The 24,696-nt window shown below is 50.7% G+C and overlaps 2 protein-coding genes across 9 annotated transcripts in view; one reads left to right on the top strand and one right to left on the bottom strand.

Annotated features, from left to right (window-relative positions):
• The window catches only part of Sptan1 (spectrin alpha, non-erythrocytic 1), a 70,877-nt gene extending 70,212 nt beyond the window's left edge, over window positions 1–665 (top strand). For all 8 annotated transcript variants that reach the window (XM_076569026.1, XM_076569021.1, XM_076569024.1 and 5 more), the window contains one exon: window positions 211–665. In XM_076569026.1, coding sequence (XP_076425141.1) covers window positions 211–336 — 126 coding nt within the window. In that variant the 3' untranslated portion in view covers window positions 337–665. The remainder of the gene's footprint in view (window positions 1–210) is intronic.
• Window positions 653–16,869, bottom strand: Dync2i2 (dynein 2 intermediate chain 2). Its single transcript, XM_006983385.4, has 9 exons — window positions 16,662–16,869; window positions 6,986–7,234; window positions 3,712–3,821; window positions 2,955–3,112; window positions 2,335–2,444; window positions 1,833–2,000; window positions 1,503–1,735; window positions 1,139–1,296; window positions 653–981 (listed from the first exon to the last, which is right to left on the bottom strand). Exons 1-9 carry the CDS (start codon window positions 16,863–16,865, stop codon window positions 743–745), a joined length of 1,629 nt encoding a protein of 542 aa, XP_006983447.2. The 5' UTR covers window positions 16,866–16,869; the 3' UTR covers window positions 653–742.
• Between the last annotated feature and the right edge of the window lie 7,827 nt (window positions 16,870–24,696).

The following is a 24,696-nucleotide window of genomic DNA, read 5'->3' as shown; positions in this document are numbered from 1 at the left end:
CACACACACACACACACACACACACACAGTCAGAAGCCTGTCTGCTGGCTCACACACACACACACACACACACACACACACACACACACACACACACACACACACACACAGTCAGAAGCCTGTCTGCTGGCAGAGCTGGCCTGGCTCAACAGCACCTTCCCTGTGGGCACGTGTTGTCATGGTTAGCTGACTGCACCGCTGTTCCTCCAGAACCTGACCCGGGAACAAGCCGACTATTGCGTCTCCCACATGAAGCCCTATGTGGATGGCAAAGGCCGTGAACTCCCCACTGCCTTCGACTACGTCGAGTTCACCCGCTCCCTCTTTGTGAATTGATCCGTGGCTCCCGTAGGTGAGCCTGACCCACACTGCTTGCCTTGTGTCCCCCGCTGCATGTCACTTCCTAATACCCAGACAGTGTTACTTTCCAGTGTAGCCATAGGCCTGCTTAGCTTGGGGTAAGACTTCGTAGAAAACGGTGCTTCAGTAAACTGCTTACAGTCCAATCACAATCACCAGGTTGCTGTGGGACCCAAACCGTTTGAGCCAGCTGCCCTCATTCCCACTTAAAATCAAAGCAGCTGGCTCATCTTGTTCTCTTTCCTCCCTTCCCAGATTCTGTTTTCATGTAAAAGACAAATAAAGGACTCCATTCTCCCCTAAAAGCCTTTGTTCCTCTTTATCCAGCTCAGCACACAGCCTTCCCGGAGGGGCACCCCCACCCTGCCGCTCCTTGTGGCCCTCAGGTAGCGACTTCTGCTTCCAGTTGGTCCAGGTCCTCCGTTTCCCTGGGCCCTTGTTCTGTGAAGGCTGTGCTCAGCTGCCACACCTTTACCATGCCCTTGGCATCACCAGCAGCCAGGAGCTGAGTCTGCTGGCTGTTGAACTCCAGACAGTAGACGGGACTTCCATCTTGGGTTTGTGTTATGGAAACTGTGGGCTTCTGGGAGCTTTTCTGGAGGTCAAACAGTTGTACATCCCCTGCAGGGAGAAAGGTTCAGAAACTCGAGGCCAAGCTGGGCGAGGCTGTGGCACGCGCTTTTCCCGTGTGCCCTGTGGTGGGCGCCAGTGGCCTGGGTAAAAGCCATCATCCTCATCACATGACTTAAGTAAGACAGGCCGCGTGGCTCTCGCCTACCTTCCCCAGAAGCGGCAGCGAACACCAAGGGCCGCACAGGGGACCAGCGCACGGCAAACAGGTACTTGTGAGAGAGCTGCAGGGAGGTGAGAGGCTGGGCCTGCAGCATGGAGTACAGGTGGACGTGGCCGTCGGTCCCGGCACTCAGGAAGAGATTCCTAGACCGTGCAGAGAGAAGCACCTCCTGGGCTGTCTGCCTGGGGAACGTTCCCTGGCCAACTCCACCTCTGAGATGAGTCGTTAAGGAGGGGGATGGGCCCCGGGCCCACCACCATCCAAGTCCAAAGAACCAGAGTGCTGGTGCTGAAAACCCTGGGGCAGGGTAGCCTGCCCTGTGCTGAGTGGTGAGCCCAGGCTGCCCTACCTGTGGAAGGGGGAACAGCTCACAGAGTACACGGGGCCACCGTGAGGAAAGAACGTGAACTGCACGGGGGCCCTGAGGGGCACAGAGCTGGCCGTCCGAGTGAGAGCCGCTGCCTCTGCCGCCAGGGAACACTTGAGGGGGAAGCCACCTTCTGTGCCCAGAACGAAAAGGCTGGAGTCGAAGCTGGAGAAGGCCACTGATGTCACCCCCACCTCAGTCTCGCCACGGGGTGGCTGTGGAAAAACGGCAGTGACCATCAACAGCCAGAGGGCAGAGGGGAGAGCACAGACAGGTGCCCACAGCCCTCTGGCCTCGGGCCCACGTCCTCACCTTCTTCAGTTTGGTGCTCCTCGGCAGCTGCTGCACGGCCAGAGCAAAGCCCTTGGAGAGCCGCAGCTGGCCCGCCCCGCTGGCCCTCCAGAGCAGCACCCTCCCATCAGTGGCCGCACTCAGCACCTGGAAGCGGTGGCTGTGCCGGGGTTCAGGCAGCCATAACACCTGAGATCACAAAGCATGGGGCAGGGGAGAGGGGAGCATTCGCAGTGTCAGCCTCCCCCGCTGCCCCCCAGAGCCAGGGGCGGCCCAGGCTTCTGAAGTCCTCCCTCCAGGCCACTATGCCAGCACCCAGGAAGGCTGGCGCAGGCCACTGTGTAGGAAGGAGGCTGGAGAAAAGCCCTGTGCCCTAGAGAGCAACCCGTGGGAGAGCTGGCTCAGACCGGTACTCAAGAATGCCCAGGCAGCTGTCCAACCACCAACTCCCCGAAGCAGCTGATGCCATCACCCCCTCCAAGGGTGTGGAAGTGACCTCCTGCTCCCCCATCAGCCTCCTGACCTGATACACAGGGTCTGTGTGGGTGTCGTCAGTCAGACCTGTGCGCCAAAGCAGTGGGTCCTCGGGTCGGCTCGTGTCCCACACCAGCACTTCACCGCTATACAGCCCCCCTGTGAGGGTGAGCAGGGTCTGGGCATCGGCTCAGCCACAGCCAGCAACCCCTCCATGCCACGTAGTGAGGACAAAGGCCTCTGCTGAGGATTTCCTGGGGGGGGGGGGGGACCCTAGTTCCTGGGGCTCAAACTCAGTCCCTCCTTGCTGCACCTTGGGGACCATTCCCCACAGAAAGCTGAGGCCCATGCCCAGCACCCCACCCCTCCAGCAGGCACATCTGCTGTCAGCACTGAGTAGCACACCTCTTTATCCAGCTCTTTCTCATCCTGCTGCTTCAACAGCCAGACTCGGCCCCTTCCAAATGACTCCTTCCTCTAAGCTCCGCCCCCTCACTGGTCCACACGGGCAGATTATCCCCCAGCTACAGACAGGCCAGAGGGCCAGGGCAACCTCACTGACTCCCACCAAGTGGCCTGCCCTGGCCAGCAGCTGACAGGCCAGCCAAAAGCTTCCTGGGTGGGAAGCAGAACCTTGGGAAGAGCAGGCTGGGAAGGCTAGGCACTTACCTGCAATGTGTGAGGGCTGCGTGGGGTGGAAGGCCAGGCACATGACAGCGCTGGACACCTCCACCACTGCTGATGGCTGCTGGGGGTTCAGGCCCTGGCGGTCCAGGTTCCAGGTACACACATAAGACTTGAGCGTGCTCCAGTCCCCATCGTCCAGCCTGCATGAGGACATGCCAGAGTGACCTCCAGGGCTCCCAGCACTTCCTCCATCTCTGCCCCGCTAACCCCTGCAAAAATTAGCCTGTGCCCCCTTCACACCCAGACTGTGCTATGGGTGTATTCACAGGTTCCTCTGTGGCACTGAAAAGTTCCCAAGCCAGGCATGATGTCACTGCAGGTGCCCTGTCTGTACGCCCCGGGTGTTACAGAAAAAGCTAGTCCCATGCGGACTCTGCCTTGGAGCTGGGCGGTCAGTAGCCCACTGTAAGCAGAGGACACTTGTAATTCCAGCGCTGAGTCAAAGAGACCAATGCCATCCTAAGCTACATAGTGAGACCCTATGTAGGGAAAAGGGTTCTCAGACCCCAAGTGTGTATCTATGCATTGGTGGGACCACAGAGCATCCAGCAAGAGACACCAGAGTAATGGCTGGAGGCCAACATGAGCTCAGGACTCACTGCCGGGTAGGGAGGTGGGCCTTGGGCTCTCAGCCCTCCCTTGCTCTTTACCTAATCCTTTACACTGAAGCTAATGAAACAGAGGCCCGAACAAGTCTTGGGATCTCCATTATTTCCCAAACACCCCAGCTGTCACTCACCGACCGTAAGCACAGGCCAGCACAGAGCCTGTGGAGTTCCAGGAAATGCCGGTCACATGCAGACCCTGCCCTTGGGCTGGGGGGTAGACCAGGGTGTGAAGACAGGACACCTACAGAGACAGGACAATCCTAGCCCTAAGCACTGAAACCATGTAGTAAGTGGTTCTCAACCTGTGGGTCACGGCCCCTTGGGGGTCAAATGACATAAGACCATTGGGAAGCACAAATATTTACATTACAATTCATATCGACCGTTATGAAGTAGCGAGGAGACTAATTTTATGGTTGGGATCACCACACCATGAGGAACTGTATTAAAGGGTCACATTGTTATGAAGATTGAGAACCACTGCTCTAGTAGGTAGCCTCAAGGCAGCATAGGAAAATCACACCCAAGCCTGGGCAGACTGAGGCCTACAGCTCCCAAAGGATGATGGAGACTACTCTAGGCATGGGGCTCATCATCATAATCCCAGCACTTGGGAGGCTGAGGCAGGAGGACTGCATGAGTTCTAGGCCGGCTTGAACTAGAGTGAGTACCAGGCTGGCTTCCTAACAAGACCCTGTCTCCACATCGCCCCCACCCCCAAAGACAGAACATGGCCTTCACCTGCCATCCGTGTAGTGTAGGCACTTCCAGAGCCTTGGAAGGTGCCTGAGAAGGGCAGCGGACGCAGGCTGCAAGCCAGGGTCTCGGTGGCAGGCAGCAGCTGCACACAGGACGTGCACACAGGACGACATTAAACTCCAGCGGCCTCCACACCTCAGCAAGGCTAGCCGAGGAGTCTCAACAGATAACCCAGGCTAGCCTCACACTCACGGCACTCCTGCTTCAGTCTCATGGTGCTAGGATTACAGATGGGGGCCAACATGTCTGGCTCCACACCCTGTCTCCCAAAATCTTGCAGTCTTGATTTGGAGTCTTTTTCCCAGCAGGTGGGACAGCAAAAGAGATGGTCGCAGTCCCAACAGATGTGGGGGGGGGCCTGCGGCGCGGGGGGAGGATTGGAGTGGGGGGTGCTTAGTAGCTGAGAACCAAAACTCAGGTGTAAAGCTCCACACCTCCCAGTCTCACGATTGGCCCAAGGCAAGAGCCCAGTCCTGCAGAAAAGCCTTCAGGAACACATGTCCACTGCCACTGATGAACACGGCTGTGGGAATGCTGATGGACCCCCAAAGGCCACACAGCAGCAGTCCCACTCATGACAGAGACCCAAGGAGTTCGGGCCCACTAGTGTGATGAGGCATGTGGAGGCTGAGGAAGGTGGAGTGCCAAGACTTTGAGGTCAGCCTGGGCTGTATAGGTAGGTGAATCTCTGAGTTCAAGGCCAGCCTGGTCTGCATGGAGAATTCCAGACTAGCCAGAGCTACATAGTGAGATCCTGCTGTTCTTTGTTTTTGAAATAAAAAAGACACTCTGCCTTGGGGCAGCCCACTCCAATATGTCTTTGGAACATTTGCTTTGCTAAATAACTTCTGCTTAAGCTGTCAAAAATAAATAAGTAAACCAAAACACAAAGAAAAATGAGAGTAAAGCAAGGCACAGCCTCCAGAGACCTGGACATCGTCAAGGTAGCCAGCCTGGCGAGCCAAGGACGCAAGCCAGTGAGTGCAGATGAGCCTGTCACGTGGCTGCCGATGAAGAGGTTGAAGTCTGCACCCTACCAAAGTTACCACTGCAGAGATGCCTTCAAGAAAATGGTTAGGGACAAGGCCAAGGCAGGAGACTCCTGAGGAGCGCATGGTCTGTCACATGCGGCTCCTTGACCTGGGACCTGCTGCCCTGAACTCCTTTACCTGGGGAAAATCATGAGCCTATATGCACTGCCACCTGGGCACTTTCAGTTCTAAAAGTGTAACGTCATGGTGATGCACGTCTCTGGAGGCAGAAGTCGGGAATCTCTGCAAGTTTGAGATCAGCATGGTCCCCATAATGAGCTCTAGGCCAGCCAGGGCTACACAGTGAAACCCTATCTCAAAAGGAAAAAAAAAAAGTAAACCATGGCTAAAGATTAAGCATATGTACTACTCTTCCAGAGGACCTGAGTTCAATTCCCAGCACCCACATCAGGCAACCTACAACAGCCTGTAACTCCGACTCTAAAAGATGATACCGTTTCTAACCTCCATGGGCACCATACTCTCACATGCACATACCCACAGGCAGATAGAGACATGGAAGCAGATACACAGACAGACAGACAGACATCTGGGCTGGAGAGATGGCTCAGTGATTAAGAGCACTGGTTGCTCTTCCAGAGAGTTCAATTCCCAGCACCCACCTGGTGGCTCACAACCGTCTGTAATGACATCTGGTCCCCTCTTCTGGCAAACAGGCAGACAGAGCACTATATACATAAAAATAAATCTTAAAAAAAAAAAAAAGCACACTCTATAGCCAGGTGGCCCACGTGGGTGACTGTCACACTCACGGGAGGAGTGGCAGCCTGGACTCTGAGCAAGAAACAAAACAAGGCTGGGCGGTGGCGGTGGTGGTGGTGGCGCACACCTTTAGTCCCAACTCTCCAGAGGCAGAGGCAGGTGGATCCCTGTGAGTTCGAGGCCAGCCTGGTCTACAGAGCGAGTTCCAGGACAGCCAGGGCTGTTATACAAAGAAACCCTGTTTTCAAAACCTTGAGGGGTTGGGGATTTAGCTCAGAGGTGGAGCACTTGCCTAGCAAGCACAAGGCCCTGGGTTCGGTCCTCAGCTCTGGGAAAAAAAAAAAAAAAAACTTGAAAACCCCAAATCTCTCAATTGTCACACTGAGAACAGAGCTGGGAGAAGTGAGGTAACCTGAGGCCACCATAAAACAAGGAGACCAACCCCATCGTTTAGTCACACTTGACGCTTCAGCTGTGCCTGGAAAGCAGCAACGTCAAGACGTGCTGGTGCCTTTAGCACACAGTCCAGGGGTCAGGTTCCAGCTCAGCTAATTCAGACCGTGCAGCCCCAGGCAAGGCACTCAGCCTCTCCAGGCCTTATCTATGAAGAGAAGATAACAGGAATCCAGTTGACTGAGGAGAGACCACAGCAGCTCACTAGGGTGGTACCAGGCTAGTGGCAGGCTGCCCTGGGGCAAACCCCACACCTCTTCAGCCACTTGCTTTCATTATGGTCACAGGCTTCCCCTGAGGGGCCACCTCCTCCTCCCAGGGTGAGGCAGCCCCACACCCCCGGACCTGGTGTACTGGCTGTACTGTCCCTGGGTGGAGCAAAGCAAAGATCTAAAGAGGCCTTGGGGCCTCGGGACGGCACCACCCAGGGCAGCCTTACCGTCTGCTGCGGCTCTGTCCAGTTCACCTCATAGCCATCGAAGGCGTGACTCTGCCAGTTGCTGTTCAGCTCCCGGATGACCATGACCTCCACCCTGCGGAGAAAGGCTGCGAGCCTGAGAGCGTCGTGCTGGGAAACGGGCACCACGGCCGCTGGCTCAGGGGCCTCTGTCTGCACCTGGGCATCCGCGTGTGTCTGGGCCTGGGCAGACGCCTCTGCTGTGGCAATGCTGGCTGTCTGGCAACCTTTCTGAAAGGAGATGAAAACCAGGGTCGGGGCCAGTGAAATGACTCCACGGGTAAAGGCACTTGCTGCCAAGTTCAGTGACCTGGGTTCGATTCCCAGAACCCACATGGTGGAAAGAGAACCGACTCCTGAAAGTTGTCCTCAGACTTGCACGAATATCGGCACAAGCACACACAAAATTACTTTTAAAAACCAGTTGGGGGAGGGGTGTTTCCTAGAGAGATGGCTCAGTGGTTGAGAGCACATACTGCATGCTGTATGTGGTGGCACACTCTTTAATCCCAGCACTGGGGAGGCTGAGGCAGACCGATCTGTGAGTTCAAATCCACCTGGTCTACTGCCTAGGCTGTTCTCTGTTGCTACACTGACAAACCAACTTGAGGAGAAAAGGGTTTATTTACAGTTAAGACTCCATCACTGTTTTAGTCAGGGCTTCTATTGCTGTAAAGAGACACCAGGGCCACGGCAACTCTTAAAGAACACGTTCAGTTGAGGGGCTGGCTTACAGTTTCAGAGGTTCAGTCAATTATCACCATGGCAGGGAGCATGGAGGCGTGCAGGCAGAGGGGTGCTGGAGCTCAGAGTGCTACATCTTACAACAGGAAGTCAACTAAACTGACACTGGGTGGCGTCCTGGGTATATGAAACCTGGAAGCCCAATCCCACAGTGACACAGTGGCCACGCCCACTCCAACTAAGCCACACCTCCAATAGTGCCACTCCCTGTGGGATTATGGGACTACGGGGCCAATTACATTGAAACTACCACAACCATCAAAGGAAGTCAAGACAGGAACTTAAGGTAGGAACCTGCAGACAGGAGCTTAAGCAGGGGCCACAGAAGAATCCAGCCCCTTATCTTCTACAAGCCAGGACCACCTGTGAGAGTGCGCCACCCACGGTGGGCCCTCCCACAACAATCTTGAATCAAGAAAATGCCCCCCAGACACGCCTACAGACCAGTGTGATGCAGGCATCCCAGCACCCGAGGCCCCTCCTTGCAGATGACCCTGCCTTGTCAAGTTAACAAAACAACAAAACTAACTGGAGCTGGTCCCTTTCTTTCAGACAGGCATCACGACAAGTCAGTGGGCGAGGCCACGGCTACTCCTGTGACCCTCCCGCGACCTTTGCACAGGCCCCATCCCTACTACACTGGACATGGAGAGAGGCATCAGACCAAGGGTGTGGCCACCTTTATCTCCTTGTCTTTACCAAGAGGCTCTTGGGAGTGAGGCCCAGATCACTGCCCCCCACCAAAGCTCTGCACACGAACCCCTCCAGGACCACAAGGCCCTGGGACCTGGTGCAGTGCCTTCCCCAGCGACATGGGACAGGGACAGGCAGCTGTCCCTGGCAGCCAGCTGTCTGTTTTATCAACTTCACACCTGCCCCAAACTCCCAGGTGGCAAACAGGGCGTCCCTCCAGCACAGGGCCCCCTACCATTTCCACATGTCCAGCACTTCACCGGTGTTTGTGGAGTAGATGTAAACACACGCCCTGACCTGCTCCTACCAGCCAGACAACAGGGAAGACCACAGGCAGGATCCTTGGTCCCAGGCACATAAATGGGGAACACAAATCAAAACAGAAGGCTCCAGTACAAAGGTGCTTGGCTCTGGCAGAGGCCTGAGGGGGTCAGCTCGACAGCCAGCCCCACGGGACACGGAGAAGGCCTTGCCAGCCCCTTCAGACTCAAGTGTAAGGGAAAATCAGGAGCCCGTGTGGAGGCTGCTGGAACCAGTCCAGGGAGGCCAAGCAAAGCCTCAGGCAGACTGGAGCCAAGCAACCCTGGCAGCTCCCACCTGTGATCTCAGAGCTTGGAAGGCTCCTCTGGCCTCCACACATGTGCATAAGCTTGCACACACATGGCCACAAAATGATAATGATGGTGGATTCCAGTTTCTGCCTCTCAGAATCAGCTGCATGTTCCATGGGGAGGTCTTGAGACACACTACAAGGAGTCTGCCATGAGCTGGTTTGGGTTGGTGTCTGCTACTTATAGTCAAGGTTGACCAGCACAGGGGCGGGGGACAGGTGTCCTAACAGTGGTCCTAACACTATGGTGACAACCCCTTTGGGGATGCATGTCAGATATTCACATTGCGATTCATTACAGCAGCAAAATTACAGTTATGAGGGCTGGAGAGATGGCTCAGAGGTTAGAGCACTGGCTGTTCTTCCAGAGGACCGGGGTTCAATTCCCAGCAACCACATGGTGGCTCATAACCATCTATAGTGGGATCTGATGCCCTCTTCTGGCATGTAGACAGAACACTGTATGTGTAATAAATAAATCTTAAAAAAAAAAAAATTACGAAGTAGCAATGAAAATAATGTTACGGTTGGGGGTCAGCACAACATGAGAACTATTATAGGGTCACAGCGTTAGGAAGGCTGAGAACCACTGCTCTAAAGAACTCGGGGCTGGCTCGACTATCACTAGTTATCAGTCCTGGAAGTTGGCTTGACAGAGTAAATGTCCTGATGGTTCAGGGAAACAGCCTCGCACCTTGCCTGGACAGCAGCTCAGGGCAGACCATGAGGGCACAGCTCCTCCATGGCCTCCGACAGCCTGACCACGGGCAAGCCAAGCGATGCTAGCCCTAGAGCAAGATGGGAAAGTCAATGACATCAACACAGGTGGACAAAGCCAAAGCTTCCAGCTGAAAACATCTGGTCAGCCTGGTGTGGTGGTGCAACCCCGTAATTCCAGGATGCAGGAGACAGAAGCTGAGGCAGAGGCAGAAAGAGCTCTGTGAGTTCCAGGCCAACCTGGTCTGCGTAGCAAGCTCCAGGACATCCAGGGCTACCCTGTCTAAAAAAAAGATGCCATCTAAACCAACACAAAGACAATGGAGGTTTGAGAGAAAATGGCCCCCAGAGGGAGGGGCCCTACTGGGAGGTGTGGCCTTGTTGGAGGAAGTGCGTCACTGTGGGGGGTGGGCTTTGCAGCCTCATATCTGCTCAGTCCACACCCTGTGAGACAGTTCACTTCCTGCTGCCTTTGTATCAGATGTAGAATTCCACAGCCAAATTCCCAGCCACCATGCTCTCTGCCATGCTAAGCCTCTGAAGCTGTGAGCCACCACCTCAATTAAATGTCTTCATGAGAGTTCCTGAGGCCCTAGTGTCTCTTCACAGCAATAAAAACCCTAAAACGATGACTCACACCTGCAATCCTACCATGTGGCACGCGGAGGCAGGGGGTTCTCGAGTTCATCCTTGGCTACACGGCAACTATAAACCAGCCTGGGAAGCACGAGACTTTCTTTAAAATTTTTTGTTTGTGCTGGGCAGTGGTGGCACACACCTTTAATCTCAGCACTGGGAAGGCAGAGGCAGGCAGATCTCTGCGAATTTGAGGCCAGCCTGGGCTACAAAGTGAGTCCCAGGACAGTCAGGGCTACACAGAGAAACCCTGTCTCTCTCTTTTTTTTTTCCAGACAGGGTTTCTCTTTGTAACAGTCCTGGCTCTCCTGGAACTTGCTTTGTCATTTAGACCAGGCTGGGCTTGAACTCACAGAGATCCGCCCGGCTCTCTGCCTGAGAATAAAGGCGTGTGCCACTGCTGCCTGGCATACTTATTTTTGTGGTCCTGAGGTGGAGCCCAGGGCCACACACCCAGCCCCTTCACCCTCTTTTCTGAGCACATCTAAGCCCCTGGTCTTGACAATGGTAAGAAGAGCCCACCAAAGAGCCGCGTGGGAACACTTGGTGGACACTCGCAGTGGCTGCATTATAGCAAGCTTGCACCTACTCATCCAGGGTGAAGGACACACAGACCTACCTCTAAGGGAACTCGGCAGCTGAGCCAGCAGTCAGATCTGGCCTCTCCCCCCCCCACAGGAACTTGGTGTGTGTGTGTGTGTGTGTGTGTGTGTGTGTGTGTGTGTGTGTGTGTGTAATGTGTATACGCAGCCTCCTCCACTTCCAGGGGCTCAAACTCACCCTGTAACTGGAGATGACCTTGAACTTGGGAGCCTCCTGCTTTCCCTGGGGTTACAGGTATGTTCCCACACCCAGCTTACTCAGTGGTGGGGATTAAATGTCCAGCTTCCTGCATACTAGACAAGGATTCTACCAGGTGACCCGAGTTTCCTAGGCTGAAACTCGGCCCTGAGTGCTTCTTCAGCACAGGGCTACTCAAAAGACCTGACCCCAGGAGGGGTCCTTCCTTGGCCAGGCTGGGAGCAGATCTGTGCTAACTGCTATGACTTCTGGTTAGTCTGTCTCTTCACACTGCCTTAAGGAGGGTCGAGAAACAAAAGCATCGCACACTGAGCCGGGCGTTGGTGGCGCACGCCTTTAATCCCAGCACTCGGGAGGCAGAGCCAGGCGGATCTCTGTGAGTTCGAGGCCAGCCTGGGCTACCAAGTGAGCTCCAGGAAAGGTGCAAAGCTACACAGAGAAACCCTGTCTCGAAAAACCAAAAAAAAAAAAAAAAAAAAAAAAAGCATCGCACACCTGTCATCCCAGCCAGCACTCAGGAGGTGGAGGCAGGAGGATTCTGGCCAGTTTGAGATCAGCTTGAGCAACAATGTCTCAAAGCAGAGAGGAGGGTTCCAGGCAGGTGGCATGCCTGTTGTCTCAGCACAAGGCAGTGGGACCAAGAGGATGAGGCACGGATTTACTTAAGGGCACAGGCTCCAGCAGGGGTCGCCATGTGCCATGAAACACAAGCCAAGCCCCAGCCTGCCAGGGGAGGAGACCCCTGAAGCTCACTCAGGCGGCAGAAGTCCCCCCCACAGTCCATGGGATGGGAAGATAAAAACTGCTCACTCATACTTCCTGGGATCCTGTAGGAGCGAGGACAGCACACAAGGCGCTTTCCTCTCTCCCCCTCCACCCCTCCCTCCCTCAAGGAGCTAGCTCAGTGTCCACTAAGGAGAAAAAAGGCCTGGAACTGCTAGCCTGCACCTAAATGGAACTGAATGCACACTTTAAAAGAACAGGGTGGGACCGGGTGGAGGTGGTGCACGCCTTTAATCCCAGCACTCGGGAGGCAGAGGCAGGTCTGAGTTTGACGCCAGCCTGGTCTACACAGACTAAGATGTCTTGAAAAATAAAAAACAAGGAAACAAACAAAAGGAGCAGGGTGGCGGCCAGCAAAATGGCTCCACAGGTAAAGGTGCTCGCCACGGAGCCTGACCGCCTGGACCGACATAACGGAAGGAGAGAACTGACTGCCACGGTCCTTTGACCTCCACGTGAGCTGTGGTGTTTACACTAGGACCCCCCCCCCCCCCGGACACACACACACACACACACACACACACACACACACACACACAATGTAAAAATAAACACACGAAATGAAAATAAAAGATCATAATGGAGTCGCTAGCTAACCCAGGAGTTTGGGACAGCCTGGGAAAAATACCAAGATCCAGTCTCAAAAACCCTGTTACATGTGTTTTTTAAAGGTTTATTTACGTGTGTGTATATGTGTTTTGCCTGTATGCATGTATGTGCATAGTGTCCAGGAGTCAGGAGGCAACAGTCGCCTTGGAGCTCGGGTCGAGGTCTGCTGAGCTGCTGTGTGGACAGAGGTCCTGACTGAGAGCAGCAAGTGCTCCTGACTGCTGAGCCAAGCCTCTCAGTCCACTTATTACACCGTTTCTTGTTGTCCTTGTTTTGGTTTGGTTTTTTTGTTTGGTTTGGTTTTATGAGATAAGTCTCTCTGTGTAACCCTGGCTGTCCTGGAATTCACTCTGTAGACCAGGCTGGCCTGAACTCACAGAGATCCGTGTGCTGGGATTAAAGGCATGGATTTACATGTATATTTTACCACTATTCTTTTTTACAAATTTTTTTTTTTTTTTTTTTTTTTTTTTTTTTTGGTTTTTCGAGACAGGGTTTCTCTGTATAGCTTTGCGCCTTTCCTGGAACTCATTTGGTAGCCCAGGCTGACCTCGAACTCACAAAGATCCGCCTGGCTCTGCCTCCTGAGTATTAGGATTAAAGGCGTGTGCCACCACCGTCCGGCTACAATTTTTTGAAACAGAGCTCATGTAGTCCAGGCTAACCGAAAATTCAGGCTGGCCCTGAATACCTGACTCCACCCCCCAACCCCCCGTGGAACCAGACTACCACATCTGGCTACTACCCCACACTCTGGTAAGACAGCAGGCGTTGACAGCAGGCTGAGCGAAGCAGTTATTAACTGTTAATGGCTCAGCATTGCGATCCACGAAGACAGATTCCCAGGTCACACCACACACCTGCTGTCCAGGGTCACAGCAGGCTGCAGGCAACGTGCACGTGTATTCAACTCTCCAGGCATCCCGTCCCAGTGGCTCCAACTGCACGGGTACCTGCATTCTAAAGGCCCCCAGGGGAGTAACACTGTGCTTTCATAGAAGCAATGGTACCTTCCACAAGGACTCTAACACACGCCAAAGGGAACAAGGCCCAGCCCCTAAGAAGAGTATGCACTCCCAACCCAATCTCAAGCCAATGTCCAGAACCGTTCCTGCTCTGAACAGATTAGCCTATGTTGAGAAAAAAGCTGGTTTTGGTGGCACACATCTTTAGTACCAGCAGGTGGATCTCTGTGATGGCAAAGCCAGCCAGGTGTATATGGGAGACCCTGTCTCAATAATGATGATGATGATGCAGGAACAATAGTTCAGCAATTCAGATCACTGACTGCTCTTCCAGAGGACCTGGGTTCAATTCTCTGAAACCACACAAAAGCTCACAATCCTCTGCAACTCCAGGCCCAGAGGTACCTGATGCCCTCTTCTGGCCTCTATGGGTACTACAGTCTCATGTGGTATATAAACACAACATCCATATACATGAAATAATTAAAAATTAAATTAAAAAATGTTTTAGCTGGGCAGTGGTAGCGCACTCCTTTAATCCCAGCACTCGGGAGGCAGAGCCAGGCAGATCTCTGTGAGTTCGAGGCCAGCCTGGGCTACATAGTATGTTCTAGGAAAGGCACAAAGCTACACAGAGAAACCCTGTCTCGAAAACCCCCCCCCCCAAAAAATTTAAAGAACAAAAAAATGGAGAAAGGACATTAATGCTTTCTTTTTAGTCCACTGCGAAAATGCAGACACGGATCACCACATGCCTGTGTTCAACTTCTCCAGAGGAATTTGCCAGAGTTAAAAGATACTTAGAGCACGGACTGACACAGGCTTCCTGACAGGAAGGAAGGAAACATCTTTTTGTGTTTGTTTTGTTTTCAGACAGGGCTTCTCTGGGTATCCCTGGCTGTCCTGCTATCCTGGAACTCACTCTGTAGAGCAGGCTGGCTCGAACTCAGAGACCCGCCTACTAAAAGCATTCACCACCACCACCACCACCCGGCTGACATCTTAACAGTTGATTAAAAGGAAATGCGGAAATAAATTAAGTTTTTAAAAGTTCTTTAATCCTGGAGTTACAAATGGTTGTGGGCAGCCGTGTGGAGGATGGGAATTGAGCCCGGGACCTCTGGAAGAGCAGCCAGTGCTCTTTACCACTGAGTCAGCTCTCCAGCCCCAAAAGTAAGTTTCTAAATTACATGCATGGGTACACAAGAGGGGGAGGGAGAGAGAGAGAGATACCCAGGGCCAGCCAGACACAGAGTAGGACATACAGAATGGAAAAAAAGGTTTAAAAAAAGTCTAGAGGCAAAATACAGATGAAGAAAACAGGTTAATTTAAGTTTTAAGAGCCGATGGGGCCAGGCAGTGGGCAGCCTTTAGTCCCAGCACTTGGGAGGCAGAGGCAGAGGCAGGTGGATCTCTGTGAGTTCCAGGATAGCCAGGACTACACAGAGAAATCCTGTCTGGAAAAAAAAATAAAATAAAATAAAAAGAGTTAGTTAGACAAGCATAAGATAAGGCCAAGCATCCCTAACTAATATTAAATGTCCATGTCTTTATTTGGGAGCTGGCTGGTAATCCAAAGAAAGCCTGCTGCTGGGCGGTGGTGGCACACGTCTTTAATCCCAGCACTCGGGAGGCAGAGGCAGGTAAATCTCTGTGAGTTCGAGGCCAGCCTGGACTACAGAGTGAGTTCCAGGAAAGGCGCAAAGCTACACAGAGAAACACTGTCTTGAAAAAAGAAAAAAAAGAAAGAAAGCCTGCTACACCCTGAAGCTGTAATGCAGGCAGTTGTGAGTAGCTCAACCTGGGTGCTGGAAACCAAAGTCAGGTCTTCTGGAAGCACAGAAAGCATTTCTTTTTGTTGCTGTTACTTATTTTTATGCATGTGGACGTTTTACCTGGCATGTATGTTTGTGTACCACACGTGTGCCTGGTGCCTGCAGCAGCCAGAAGAAGGTGTCAAACCCAGGCCTCTGGAAAAACAGCCAGGACTCTTTTTTTTTTTTTTAAAGATTTATTTATTTATTATGTATACAGCATATGTGACCGCAGGCCGGAAGAGGGCACCAGGTCTCACTACAGGTGGTTGTGAGCCACCATGTAGTTGCTAGGAACTGAACTCAGGACCTCTGGAAGAACAGTCAGTGCTCTTAACCTCTGAGCCATCTCTCCAGCCCGAGCCAGGGCAGCCCAGGCTGGCCTGGAACTCACAGAGATCCACCTGCCTCTGCCTCCCGACTGCTGAGCCATCTCTCCAGCCTGTTTATTGTTTTTGAGACAAGGTCTCACGGAGCCCGGGTTGGCTGCAAACCTGTGATTCCCTGCTTCCCCTCTCCAAGTGCTAGAATTACAAGTGTGCCACCACGAGTAGCTTCCCACTTTTCTGACAATCCAAAATGTTCACATAAACCACCGATACCGAGAGAAAAAGCTGCCACTTTGTCCTGTGATTGCAACATCCTCACAGCTAATAAGGCAGGTAGGGGTGCTGGCAGCCAAGCCTAGACCCCTGAGTGTCATCCACAGGACCCACACGGTAGACAGAAACAACCGGCGCCTACTGTCTTCTGACTTTCCACAAGCACACACATGCCCATACACACTCTCCCAGAGTCAGTAAATAAAATACAACCAAAAGTTCAAGAATCTCCTCCAGGAGTAAGGAGTCACACGGTGCAGGCTTTCTCGCTTCGTGTAGCAGGGCTCTAAACTTCTATCTACAAGACAACTAATGACACTCTGTTTGCTCTAAGAGGAAAAAGAGATCCAACCTTGAATCTTCTAAACTCTAAATCCCCAGCAAGCAAGAGCTGTTGAGAGCATCCTTCGGGGTCAGTGTACCAGTCAGTCCCAGGCTCGCTGAGGTGAACTGTGTCACATGCATGCCCCATGCATTCACATAAATTAAATAAATGTCATTGAACAACAACAAACGTGGAATCCTGAGAGTTTTGTTGTCCTTGTTTTTTGTTGTTTTTCTCCTCGGAGACTGGGGAAAGTCTAACGTGAAAGCATCCTCGAGTTAGTTTTGGCTTTAGAAGATGAAAACGCCGCGCCCAGGCCCTCCCGCCCGCGCCGCGCAGCGCGGGCCCCGCGCCCTCACCGTCTCCCCGTGGATGCCCTGGACGCCCCTCCACTGCGAGAGCACGGACGCCACGCCCAGGGTCTCGTCCTGCAGGGGAGCCGGCCTCCCGGGCCGCTCCGCGCCGCCAGCCCCGCCGGCAGCCAGCGTTGCAACTTCAGCGCTTCCAACGCGCAGAAAAGGCCCGGGCGACGCGCGCATTGCCATGGCGACAGCCCCGCCCATTCGCGCCGGCGCCTTGAGACGTGACCGCCGCCGGCTTTGCCTCCTTCAGCGGAAGTTCGACAAGAGGAAGTGAGGCTGGCGGCGCCATTTTTGAACTGGTAACAGCATCGTCCTTAAGGCCGAGAAGGAAAATATGAAGATTCATATCAGCCAGCACAACAAAAAGGCTGTGGTTTTGGATTGTCTTATTCCCAGAGGCCATGTCTGGGTCTGGAACAGCTCTTCCAGGTATAAAGAAGTGAGGAAGTGAGGCGTGGGTTCCAGGTTCAAAGATGGCGCTGAGCGGCCCGCGCAGAGGCGAGGAGGGCCTGCTGCGGCCTGCTGGGCCGAGCTGGTGCGGAGACCAGGCTGGGTCGGAAGGAACCGAGTACTCCAGAACCATTTTCGCCGCTTGATTCGGCAGCATTTTCAGTTTCTCCCTTAATGAAAAATGTTCATACACAGATCGAAAGTGGGGCTGAATGTGTGGAAGGCCCAAATGAGAAAGTTCACATAAAAAAAATAAATAAATAAATGAAATGCTTGCTAAACTGAAATTAGAGACAAAAACAACCACTGGGGATGAAGTTGAGCTCAATGATAGATTGCCCCAGACTCAGTCAGTCCTCAACACAACTACCAGTTAATGAGTACCAACAATGAGTCAAGCAAAGTGCCCAAAGTGGTATGAATGTTTATCTTATTAAATCCTCGGCCTACAGAAGCAACTGCTTGCTTGCTTGTTGGTCGGTTCGGTTTTTTTTTTTTGTTGTTGTTGTTTTTTTTTTTGAAGTGCTGGGGATGGAACCCAGGACTTCCTGCATACCAACCCCTATGCTCTACCCATGAACTACATCTGCATGGCAGCTGTTATTACAGCGCCTCTTGACTGCACTGACAGATCTGTAACTGTCCTAAATCACCCAGTAAGATCTTGCAGGTGGCCTGCCTGATCCCCAAAACCAAGCCCTGAGCCTCTAGGCCTTAATCTGCTCATTTAGTACACTGGGCCCATTTCCTCTTTCCTCAGCCTGGGAAGCTTGCCCAAGTCTTGTTCTCAGTACACCACCCAGGGACAGGAACCTCCTCAGCAGCCAAGGCCAGGAGGGCCGATTAGATTAGCAACTCTGGGAAGGGGAGGAAAATGCAATAGAAAAGTTCTTCTAAGACATCCCTTCCTAAAGGAGACCTCTTTGTGAGGCCCTCTTAACTCTAGAAAAAAATGCAAACATCACCAAGGTTTCTAAAAGTCACACCCAGGGCTCAAAGGTTAAGACTGGCTGCTTGCTCTTCCACAGGGTCCCAGGTTCAGTTTCTAGCACCCACATTTCAGCTAACAACTGTCTGTAATTTCAGTTCCAGGGAGATCTCACACACTCTTCTGGCCTCTGAAGGCACTAGGCATGCACCTGGTGCGCAGACATGCAGGCAAGCAAAACATCCATACATACAAAGTCAAAATAATAAAAATTTAAAAAGTCAGGACAGTCAGTGGTGGCGCACGCCTTTAATCCCAGCACTCAGGAGACAGAGGCAGGAAGATCTCTGTGAGTTTGAGGGCAGCCTGGTCTACAAAATGAGTTTCAGGATGGCCAGGACTACATAGGGAAACCTTCTTGGGGGAGAGGGGAGTTAGAAGATAATCACACTCAACAAAAGCCCTGTGAGAGGTGTGTATCTATTTACTTATTTATTTTGGTTTTTGAAATGCCTGGCTCTGCTATAAAGTGCTGGGAGCTGAGGCATGCACCACCACATCTGGCTGTTAACAGATTCTTAAAAGGGTGATGGTAGCGGCTTGGAAAGGTGGCTCAGTGATTGCAAGCACCTGTTGCTCTTGCAGAGGACCCAGATTTGATTACCCACATGGTGGTTCACAACCATCTGAAACTCTAGTTCCAGGGGATCCAATGCTCTCTTCTGATCTCCTTGGGCACCTCGCTATATCTGGTCACAGACGTACATACATTCAGGTAAAACTTTCACATATAAAAATGAATAAATCTGATTTTGAAATATAAAGTGTTTTTGTTTTAATTTTTGGTTTTTCGAGACAGGGTTTCTCTGTGTAGCTTTGGAACCTGTCCTAGAACTGACTCTATAGACCAGGCTGGCCTTGAACTCAGAGATCCGCCTGCCTCTGCCTCCTGAGCGCTAGGATTAAAGGCGTGCACCACCACCGCCCGGCTAGTTTTTTTTAATAAAAGAAAAAGCATAGCTGAGAAGATGGCTCAGTGGCTAGAGCCTGACTCCTGGAGTTGGATCCCTGGCCCTACATGGGAAAAGGAAAGAACCAACCCCCAAAGGTGTCCTCTGAGCACTACACCCATGCTGGTAGTGAACATGCCTTGTGTAGGCAAACGCTCTGGAAACACATCCTTTTTTTCTGGTATTTCATTTGTTCTCACTACAGCAGCAGGTCTGTTGAAAATGTGCTGCCTAAACAGTTGTGTAGATACAATTAAGTTTTCTGACCTATGTCACCTGTGCCACCTGAGAACATGCCTTAAATGAAAACAAAAAAAGGATGCAGTATAATAAGAAAAGCCAGCTGAATTTTTGTAGGATATAACTCTTGGAAGAGGAAAAGCAAAACTCATTTGAGACCAAAAATACCTACTGGGCATGGTGGCACATACATTTGATACCAGCAAGTAACAGGGAAGCTTTACCCATGAGAGCACAACAATACAGCTGCCCAAACAAAGCCTGGAGACATACAATATCAATAGACATGCTAACATGGAAGGCAGCAATCTCAAGGTGCTCCACTCGTGGACAGAGAACTATGAGCAACTAAGGAGTGCGGAGGGCAGGAGACCTAGTCTTCCCTAGGGATGAACTCTCTGATTGGTTCTCCAGTGCCAAGTGGGGCATAGCTGAAATCACATACACACCAGTAACACTCACGGGAGACACCAAAGGGGCCGAACAAGTTGCATTCATTCATTTATTTAGGCTATTCAAGATGGGCTTCTCTGTGTAGCCCTGACTGTTTTCTGGAACTTGATCTGCAGACCAGTATGGCCTCAAACTCAGAGAGCTGCCTGCTTCTGCCTGGAATTAAAGGTGTGCACCACCACTGCCCAGCTGCAAGTTGTATTTATATATCAAAAGAATCAAAATTGTGAGAGCAACTTCACTATGTACAAAAAGCCATTTTACTGGGTCCTCCTCAATTAAAGATGACTAAGAGGCCTGACAGTGATGGCACATGCCTTTAATCCTAGCACTTGGGAGGCAGAGGTAGGCAGATCTCTTTGAGTTCGAGGCTAGCCTGGTCTACAGAGTGAGTTCCAGGACAAAGAAACCCTGTCTTGAAAAAGAAAAAAGAAAAGAAAAGCATTCAGTAGCAGCCTAGGTAAAATATTTTTGCAATGTATGAGAAATTGTTTATCAGCTCAGGATGTAAAATGTACTTATACACTTTGTTTTGTCCTGTTTTTATTTTGCTTTGCTTTTTGAGAAATGGTTTTTCTGTGTAGCTCTGGCTGTCCAAGAACTCACTTTGTAGACCAGGCTGACCTGAAATTCATAGAGATCCACCTGCCTCTGCTTCATGAGTGCTGGGATTAAAAGTGTGCGCCACCACCACCCAGCCTGTTTTGTTTTTAAAGACTGATTTTCAAGGCTGGACAAGTGTATCTTTGAGGGCAGCCTGGTCTACATAGTGAGTTCAATTCTGGACCAGCAAAGGTCTCTTTTTAATAAATAAATTAATTTAAAAATAAAAATTTTAGGGCTGGACAGATGGCTCAGAGGGTAAGAGCACTGGCTGCTCCTCCAGAGGTCCTGAGTTCAGTTCCCAGCAACCACATGGTGGCTCACAACCATCTGTAATGAGATCTGGTGCCCTCTTCTGGCATGTAGGCAGAACACTATATACATAGTAAATAAACTTTAAAAATTTTTTTCTTTATATTTTGAATTATGTGTAAGTGTCTGTGGAGGGATATTTGCTCATGAGTGCAGGTGCTTAAGGAGGCCAGAAACATCAGATGCCCTGGTGCTGCGGCTACAGGCGGTTAGTTGTGAGCCACCTGACATGGTTGTTGGTAATTGAATTTGGCTCCCTCAGAAGAGCAGTGTACACTCTTAACCACCGAGTATTGTTTTTGTTGGCTTGTTTTCATTTTTTGAGACAAGCTCTATGCAGTCTAGGCTGTCCTTGAACTTGTAGAATCTTCCCACCTCACCCTTCCCAGCAGAGAACCCATGCAGGAGCTATTGCACCAAGCTGAGGTGCTGTTTTCTTCAGGGAATGAGGCCAGGTTCCATAAGATACACTTAGGTACCACAAGAGGCAACAGACAGCTAAAGAACATGCTGAAAACCTTTAGTAATCTATTTGCTTCATTTCTATTGTATCTCTCCCTCCCTTGCCCCAGACAGGGCTTATCTGTGTAGCCCTGGCTGTCCTGGAACTCGCTCTACAGACCAGACTGGTCTTGAACTCAGAGATCTGCCTGCCTCTGCCTCCCAAGTGCTGGGATTACAGGTATGCACCACCACTGTGGGAATTGGTTCTCTCCTTCCACCACGTCAGGGGACTGAATTCAAGTCACCTTGACGTGGAGACCCAAGCTCAGGGGCACAGAACATCTGGCCTTCTCAGAACCATCCACCTGTTAGTGGGTTAGGGGAGACCATGAACTTTGCATCCCATCAACTCATGCCGTCTGTTGTGGAAGGAATCTGGTTGTCTCTGTTGCCTAGTAACAACCACTGGAAATCCAGGAAGGTAAGATTTGGGAGCTGGAGAGGAAGGAAATGGAAACAGCTGAGGGCGTGACTTTGGTCTTTTGCTTTTTCCACTTCATATATTTCTGGTTCCCTGCTTTGTTTATTATTATCTTTGTTGTTGTTGTTGATATTATTATTATTATTATTATTATTATTATTGGGTGGGGGCATGGGCACCTGTGTGGCAGACAGAAGACAATTTTTGGAGTCAGATCTCACCGAGTTTCAGGGACCTAACTCAGGTCATTGTGCAGCTTTGCCTGCCAAGCCAACTAGCAGCCCCTCTTTTTAAAATTACATTTTTAAATTAATTTAATTTTAGTAATTGTATTACATAAATAAAGTATATCTTTATGATTATTTAAAATATTTATTTACTTTGTGTGTGTGCATGTGTGCATGTGCCAGGTGTGCATGCCTGTGTGTGCACATGTGTGCATGTGCCATGGTGTGCATGCCTGTGTGTGCACATGTGTGCATGTGCCATGGTGTGCATGCCTGTGTGTGCACATGTGTGCATGTGCCATGGTGTGCATGCCTGTGTGTGCACATGTGTGCATGTGCCATGGTGTGCATGCCTCTGTGTGCACATGTGTGCATGTGCCATGGTGTGCATATAGAGGTCAGAGGACAGCTTTTGGGAGTCAGTCCTCTCCTATACCACTATCGAGCTCAGGATCAGGTGGCAAGTACTTGTACCAACTAAGGTTTCTCAACAGCTGCCCTGGTTGTTTTTTATATTTAAAGATTTATTTGTTTTTATTTCATGCGTGTGTTAGTCTTCAAGTATCTAAGTACACCACGTGCATGCCTAGTGTCCTAGGACGTCAAGGTCAGTAGACAGCATCAGATCCTCTGAAGTTATAGGCAGTTGTGAACCCTCTTATGGGTACTAGAAACAAAGAAACCTAGATCCTGTGTGAAATCACAAATTCTCTTAAACACTGGGCCATCTCTCCAGCCCCTACATTTTTTTTTTTTGGTGGGGGAGGAGGGATTGTTGTTTTTATTTTTGTTTTTGTGTTTTGATTGTTTTGTTTTGTATTGTTTTGTTTTTTTTTGTTTTTCGAGACAGGGTTTCTCAGTGTAGCCTTGTCTTTCCTCGAACTCAGTCTGTAGACCAGGCTGACCTTGAACTCACAAAGATCCACTTGCCTTTGCCTCCTGAGTGCTGGGATTAAAGGAGTTCGCCACCACTGCCTGGCTGTTTTTATGTTTTGAGACAGGATCTCACTATGTAGCCCTGGCTGTCCTAGAACTCACTATGTATACCATGATGGCTTCAAACTCACAGAGATCTGCTTGGCTTTGCCTCAGCGTGCTGGCATTCAGGCATGCCCTGTCACACCAGGCTATTTATTTACTTTTGACCTGTTTTCCTATTCTCCTATTCCTCCTTTGTTCTTCCACTGTGTACTCAAATTCAGCCCCCCACCCCCACCCCACCGGGGCAGCACTGGGCATGGAACCTGGACCCTAACTCATCCTAGGGAGGTACCACCCAGCCTGGCAACTATTTACCGCTATGTGCATTGCTATGGCACGCATGTGCCCATATAAACAAACAAATAAAAATAAAATAAACATAAAAAGAGTTTAGGGATAGCCTGGGCAATAGCATGAGACCCAACCTCAACAACAAAACAACTAAATTCTGCTGTTACTTTGCAGCTTACTAAATACATGTACTTATTTTTTTTTTGGTTTTTTTGAGACAGGGTTTCTCTGTGTAGCTTTGCGCCTTTCCTGGAACTCACTTGGTAGCCCAGGATGGCCTTGAACTCACAGAGATCCGCCTGGTTCTGCCTCCCAAGTGCTGGGATTAAAGGCGTGCACCACCACCGCCCGGCAATACATGTACTTTCTAAAAAAAGATAAAATATTTTTTTTCAAGTGTTGAAATGTGGGGAGAGAGATAACTGGGGCACTTACATAGCACTCATTCCTCTTCCAGAGGACCCGAGTTAAGTCCCCAGCACCTGGATGGGGCAGCCTACAACTGCCTGTAATTCCAGCTCCAGGGAACCTGATGCCCTCTTTTGGGCCCCTTGGGTAGTGCATGCATGTGGCACACACACAGACACAGGACACATAAGATAAATTAATAAACAAGCCCCAATCCAAAGACTGCACTGCCAGAGTCCTTTAATGTCTATATTTTACTTTATTATTTTGAGCTATAGGAACATGGATTTATTAAGGAAAAGTGAAAGAGAATTAGGAGTGAGCTACAAAAGAGGAATACTTAATATCTTCTTTTAGTGACCCATGTCCTACCAAGGCAAGGTGACCTTCACGCTGCATTTCTAATAACATAGACTAGCTTTACATTTATTTATTTTTATTTTGGGTTTTTGAGACAGGGTTTCTCTGTGTAACAGTCCTGGCTGTCCTGGATCTTGCTCTGTAGACCAGGCTGGCCTCAAACTCACAGCGATCTGTATGCCTCTGCCTCCCCAGTGCTGGGATTACAGGTGTGCGCCACCACTGCCCAGCTGCAACCAGTGCTCTTATCTGCTGAGCCATGTCTCCAGTTCTAAAAATTTGAAGTTACATTTATTTTGGCTTGTTTTATATTTATTTATTTATCATGTGTATGTGAATGTGCACAGGAGCTACATTTTTGGTGTGGTCTCCTCTACGATGTAGGTCCTGCAGATCAAACCCAGGCAGTCAGCTTTTGTTCCATCCATTTTTTTTTTTTTGAGAGGTTTCTCTGTGTAGTTTTGGTGCCTGTCCTGGATCTCGCTCAGTAGACCAGGCTGGCCTTGAACTCACAGAGATCTGCCTACCTCTGCCTCTTGAGTGCTGGGATTAAAGGCGTCACCACAACCGTCTGGTGGCGGTCAGCTTTTATCTGCTGAGCCATCCTGCCATTCCCCACCCCCGTTTTTTTTGAGACAAGCTCTCATTCTGTAATCCATGGCTGCATCGATCTTGTTTCAGTTTCCTGAGCTGGTGGATTACAAATGTGATCCTCCAAACCGGGCCTGATTCTGTAATTTATGCAAATGAGATCCCACTTGATCATTATTTGTGTTTGTCTTTCATTCAACATTGTTTCTAAACTTTATTCTTATCTTCTTGCAAAAGCTTTAGTTCCTTAGAG

This window comes from Peromyscus maniculatus, chromosome 4, assembly GCF_049852395.1.
Source record: "Peromyscus maniculatus bairdii isolate BWxNUB_F1_BW_parent chromosome 4, HU_Pman_BW_mat_3.1, whole genome shotgun sequence".
In the NCBI taxonomy this organism is placed as follows: Eukaryota; Metazoa; Chordata; class Mammalia; order Rodentia; family Cricetidae; genus Peromyscus; species Peromyscus maniculatus.
The sequence above is the reverse complement of the archived record's forward strand: the minus strand, read 5'-3'. Positions and strand labels throughout refer to the sequence as shown.

Coding starts and splice junctions, on each gene's coding strand:
- Dync2i2 (XM_006983385.4), bottom strand. CDS start 16,865: ATGGGCGGGGCTGTCGCCATGGCAATGCGCGCGTCGCCCGGGCCTTTT. Junction 2,001..2,334: donor ACACAGACCCTGTGTATCAG/GTCAGGAGGCTG, acceptor TTGTGATCTCAG/GTGTTATGGCTGCCTGAACC. Junction 1,297..1,502: donor AGCTGTTCCCCCTTCCACAG/GTAGGGCAGCCT, acceptor TGCACGGTCTAG/GAATCTCTTCCTGAGTGCCG.